At 42.9% G+C, this 5519-nt stretch overlaps 1 protein-coding gene across 1 annotated transcript; it reads left to right on the top strand.

Annotated features, from left to right (window-relative positions):
• The first annotated feature begins 1439 nt into the window (after positions 1–1439).
• Positions 1440–4202, top strand: LOC139457569 (uncharacterized). The gene is made up of 4 exons (XM_071238943.1): positions 1440–1541; positions 2111–2230; positions 3298–3420; positions 3817–4202. Exons 1-4 carry the CDS (start codon positions 1442–1444, stop codon positions 3954–3956), a joined length of 483 nt encoding a protein of 160 aa, XP_071095044.1. The 5' UTR covers positions 1440–1441; the 3' UTR covers positions 3957–4202.
• Positions 4203–5519: the final 1317 nt, after the last annotated feature.

Raw genomic sequence — 5519 nt, 5'->3', positions numbered from 1 at the left:
TGATTTCCTGTCTGAAGACCAATCAAATGCCACCTCTTAAATCATATGCATTTAATTCAAACAAAATGGCGGCGTATTGTCAAGACGATCTGATGGATAATCAAGGTCTTAATTGCAATAAAACGTGTCTTACCAAACGAAGTGCATCATATCACTTGAGCACTTCATTAAGATTTGTGCAGTATCTCTCTACGCCCAGTTGACGGTACACATGATCTGCAATTCATGCAATCGGCCGAAATCTACACGGCAGTCACCATGTAGTTTATAAACCGCTAGGCGATTTTGATTGACTGTTGTATACTCGTGCATAGCCAAAACATGAGTCCTTAATTCCAGCCTAGTTCGGCGAGTGGGGTAACGGGACATTTATAGTCAGTCAACTCCCTTGTCATGGGACAATCCGTCTGCTTACATTGGTACGAGTATAGTGCCGAGAGTAGACTGATCACAATAAGTCCAATCTGTCTTCAATTCATCGCAGCTACCAGCATGCCACCAATTTTAAATGTTTGTAAATGAGTTTTACTGATTTCATGTGAGAGGATAACCGGACATGGTGCATGTATTAGATCCTTACGATTTTGTTGAAAAATATGAGTATGGGTATGGTGCTGACATACCCAGATATATTATCAGTGAGGAATCTGGAATTCGAACCAACGAGAACCACTCAATATGGTTTTGTAGTCAGTTAAAATTAGTGAGTGAGAGATCGAGTTAGATATATCGTCTCTCATACAATATTTAATTTTAATATTGAAGAATTGGAAAATGGTTTATAAAGAAGCCAATACACAAACCAAGTATCCTAATCAGGCTTTAGCTAGGATTCGAACCAATAACCAGCGCATTCGTGTATAGCTAGTGCGTGCAGACATTTTCCGTCTTTCAAAGTTACAGATAGATCGTGTGGAGAGTTGTTCAATCTTTTCTTTAAATTTAATTTGATACTATTTTATTTGTACCAAGGCCACTGGCCAATATACAATACATACATTTGAAATAGTGTGGTACATGAAAAAGGGTAATGTCAGGTACAAATTTACAGATTTACAGACTTTTCATAATTACGTCTTCTTTCATAGCTGTAATACAGGATTTACATAGTTTTCCAAGTAATTGTTTACATGGAGATGACAGCAGCATTTTAAATTTATGCATATTTTGATTATGGCAAAAAGTTGTTGGTAAGTACAGTTGTCTAATTTCGTTGCAATATTCACATTCTAAAGTAAAATGATATTCATTCTCTTTACTTGTTTCACATGTGGGTCAGAGCCGTATACGAACATCAATATCAGCCGATCTACCCTCGTTTACTTTCAGTCTTAGTAGCCCGGCTCTAAGCCTTATCATAACATTTCGATATTTTATTTTGGCTATACGGGAAAGGTATGAGTGTCTGTGGGCTGGGACGTGTGTATGGTCATGATATTGTATGTTGATGGCAGAGAACCCTGTCTACTGGACAGCCGGTAATATGACTGCTTCGGAAGCAAGGGATGAGACGTCTGTTGCAGATGGTGGTCCTGGTAATGGTAAGTATTGACTCTCATGACAACTATGTGTGCACGTTGACATGCGAGAACAATCACGTGGAGATGATGAAGAAACGCAACATGGTAGCAATAAGTAGTAACATAACTGTAGGTGAGGTGAGGGGAAATGGGGTTTAACGTCGCGTCCAAGATTATTGCACTTATATAGCGACGTGCATGTACGTGTGTGTGTGGCTGCTTGTACTAGTCCGGACTGATGCCGATTTATAGTGCTAGCACACTGAGATGAACATGAATACCCCACTCAGACACAGTATACTGACTCCGAGCCGACCAGTCCTTGTTTTAGCCCCTTAATGCCGAGCGCCAGACAGGGTAACAACAAGTGACATCTTTAAACGTCTTTTGGTATGACGCGGCTGGGGATCGAACCCCGGAGGCGGTCTAACATAACTGTACTCAACACAATAGTATTCATTGTGTATCGCTGCTTAATCTTATTATACGTAAATCACGAAATACGCCACAACTTAGATGTAACAATAGAACATTATATTACCTATTAAATTTGAAACATACTCGTATGCATAGTTTCTTGTGAATTACAGATGACGTTGCAGATTTGTATAGCAAAGTGCAAAAGCCCTGTATTAAGGGGGTAAACAGAACAGCCAGAAATGATGACATCTTGCTTGGAGGAAGGATGGTAAAAGAGCTGACAACAACTGGTCAGTATTTGTCTTAATGGGTGATGAAGATGGTTACTGACATGTCCACTTGGAGCATGACACTGAGGTTATTGAGCCTTGAAGCAAAACGGGCTATGCAATGATATGGTATATCAATATGCCAAGACTGGTTGCGAAATGGTCTCTGTACATATCTACAAGTGATGTTTTCCTTTCGAATCCTTCCAGGAACTATTATTAAATGTATACAGATCCATTCGGTTGATCCATGGTTCTGGTTAAACTGCATGGTCGTGTTCCGTCTGTGGTGTTCATTCATGTACATGCAAATACATACAAATACACACACTCGAATGTCTTTCGACGTCAAATACTTCAAGACTATTCCATGAAAGTTTCTAATATCCAAGACTTGCCGAGGATATTTCATTTGTGTCGACGAGTTTTGATTTATTTGAGCCAAAACTATTTCACCTACTTTTAAGTTTTTAAACAGTAATTACCTGCTTCAGCGGAAAAGAGATTAGTAATGTCATTTGATTGTGGCGTCATGGTAACCGACTGTGATGCAATTTCACTGTTGTGATATCTCCCAAATCTGTGGCGAATCTCAATCGTGAAAAAAATAGTAAACCAATTACTATATGTCGTGTTGATGACGTCAGTTATATTTAACATTTTTCTATTACTGTGATGGATATAAAGTTATAATCTACACTAGGGACCGGCCTAGAACATGTCTCCCCGAGTACATGTTGTATAACGTATGAAGTTATAATTAACGCTAGGGACCGGCCAAGAATATGTCTCCCCGAGTACATGTAGTATAACATATGAAGTTATAATCTACGCTAGGGACCGGCCAAGTACAAGTCTCCCAGAGTACATGTAGTATAACATATAAAGTTATAATCTACGCAAAGGACCGGCCAAGAACATGTCTCCCCGAGTACATGTTGTAGAACATGCCGCATTGATATGACGTCATGGAACGAATATAAATATCACACGGATCTTAAAAACTACCGTGGATATGGGTCATACATAGATTCGGTGTGCCTGTTTAAAATCCGTCTGTTTAGTAACGTATTTGTGTTTCTTTACAGTAGAGCTTTCAGAACTCTATGCCAAGGTTCAAAAGTCAGACGGTGGAGAAGCAGAAGGAAGAGCCAGCACTGACAACACTGTCCCGTTTGGAGGGTGGGTGCCGGAAGAGCAGTCACGTGATGGTTGGTTATTTAATTGAGTGAGTAAGTGAGTTGGGTTTAACGCCACTTTTAATTCCAGTTATATCGCGGCGTGTTAGCTTAATATGGGAGGAAAGCCCGAAGTGATGCAGGTCTCAGACGTTTATCACTTCGGTGAAACCCACCAGCACGGGTATGGTGCTGACAAACCTAGAAACATAATCGGGGCGAACCGGCATTCGAACCCACAATCATAGGTTTCTGGCGTGGCCAAGGGACGCAACCCTGCACAGCGAATCGCGGCGCCTTAGACGACTGGGCCACCCCTGCCTCCCTCGGATGTACGATCTAGTCAAGGGTTTAATATCACTGTAGGGGATTAGAAGTGGTGGCAATGTTGGTCATATGAATCTGATCTATTTGTTTGTGTTTTTGCAGTCAATACCGTCGAGACTATTTACAGCAAAGTACAAAGATCAGAGGTCAAGCCGAAAACGGAACCTGAGTCAGGGGACATCTGTGCGAAACCTGAGAAGAGGAAGGAAATTCCATCTGATAAACTTGAAGAGCAAAGTTGAACATTTCCCCAGCGCGACCTATTCCCGGGATAACTGACTCCGAGCCGACTAGTCCGACACGCGTTTGTCAGCTGGTGTGACTGTACACCACATACACATGCAAATGTGGTTGATATATTTGGTATTAACTGTTGGTGTTCCGAGGCATAAGACTGAACGTTACTGTATTAAACAGACTTGTGTCCCCCAGACCCTGGGCCAATATGAGTGCTGAGTAGGTGTCACTGTTTTAAATAGACTAGTGTCTCCCAGACCCTGGGCCAACATGAGTGCTGTGTAGGTGTCACTGTATCAAATAGACTCGTGTCCCTCAGACCATGGGCCAACAATAGCGCTGTATAGATGTCACTGTATTAAATAGACTAGGGTCTCCCAGACCCTGGGCCAACATGAGTGCTGTGTAGGTGTCACTGTATTAATTAGACTCGTGTCTCCCAGACCCTGGGCCAACATGAGTGCTGTGTAGGTGTCACTGTATTACATAGACTAGTGTCTCCCAGACCCTGGGCCAACATGAGTGCTGTGTACGTGTCACTGTATTAAATTGACTCGTGTCTCCCATGCCCTGGGCCAACATGAGTGCTGTGTAGGTGTCACTGTATTACATAGACTAGTGTCTCCAAGACCCTGGACCAACATGAGTGATGTGTAGACGTCACTGTAGTAAATAGACTCGTGTCTCCAAGACCCTGGGCCAACATGAGTGCTGTGTAGGTGTCACTGTATTAAATAGACTCGTGTCTCCCAGACCCTGGGCCAACATGAGTGCTGTGTAGGTGTCACTATATTAAATAGACTCGTGTCTCCCAGACCCTGGGCCAACATGAGTGCTGTGTAGGTGTCACTGTATCAAATAGACTAGTGTCCCTCAGACCATGGGCCAACATGAGTGCTGTGTAGATGTCACTGTATTAAATAGACTAGTGTCTCCCAGACCCTGGACCAACATGAGTGCTGTGTAGACGTCACTGTATTAAATAGACTCGTGTCTCCAAGACCCTGGGCCAACATGAGTGCTGTGTAGGTGTCACTGTATTAAATAGACTAGTGTCTCCCAGACCCTGGGCCAACATGAGTGCTGTGTAGGTGTCACTATATTAAATAGACTAGTGTCTCCCAGACCCTGGGCCAACATGAGTGCTGTGTAGGTGTCACTGTATCAAATAGACTAGTGTCCCTCAGACCATGGGCCAACATGAGTGCTGTGTAGATGTCACTGTATTAAATAGACTAGGGTCTCCAAGACCCTGGGCCAACATGAGTGCTGTGTAGGTGTCACTGTATTAAAAAGACTCGTGTCTCCCAGACCCTGGGCCAAAAATAGCGCTGTGTAGGTGTCACTGTATTAAATAGACTCGTGTCTCCCAGTCCCTGGGGTAACATGAGTGCTGTGTAGACGTCACTGTATTAGATAGACTAGTGTCTCCCAGACCCTGGGCCAACATGAGTGCTGTGTAGGTGTCACTGTATTACATAGACTCGTGTCTCCCAGACCCTGGGCCAACAATAGCGCTGTGTAGGTGTCACTGTATTAAATAGACTCGTGTCTCCCAGACCCTGGGC

The sequence above is a fragment of the Haliotis cracherodii genome, unplaced genomic scaffold (genome assembly GCF_022045235.1).
Source record: "Haliotis cracherodii isolate W230 unplaced genomic scaffold, xgHalCrac1.p SCAF_12, whole genome shotgun sequence".
NCBI classification, from domain to species: Eukaryota; Metazoa; Mollusca; class Gastropoda; order Lepetellida; family Haliotidae; genus Haliotis; species Haliotis cracherodii.
The sequence above is the reverse complement of the archived record's forward strand: the minus strand, read 5'-3'. Positions and strand labels throughout refer to the sequence as shown.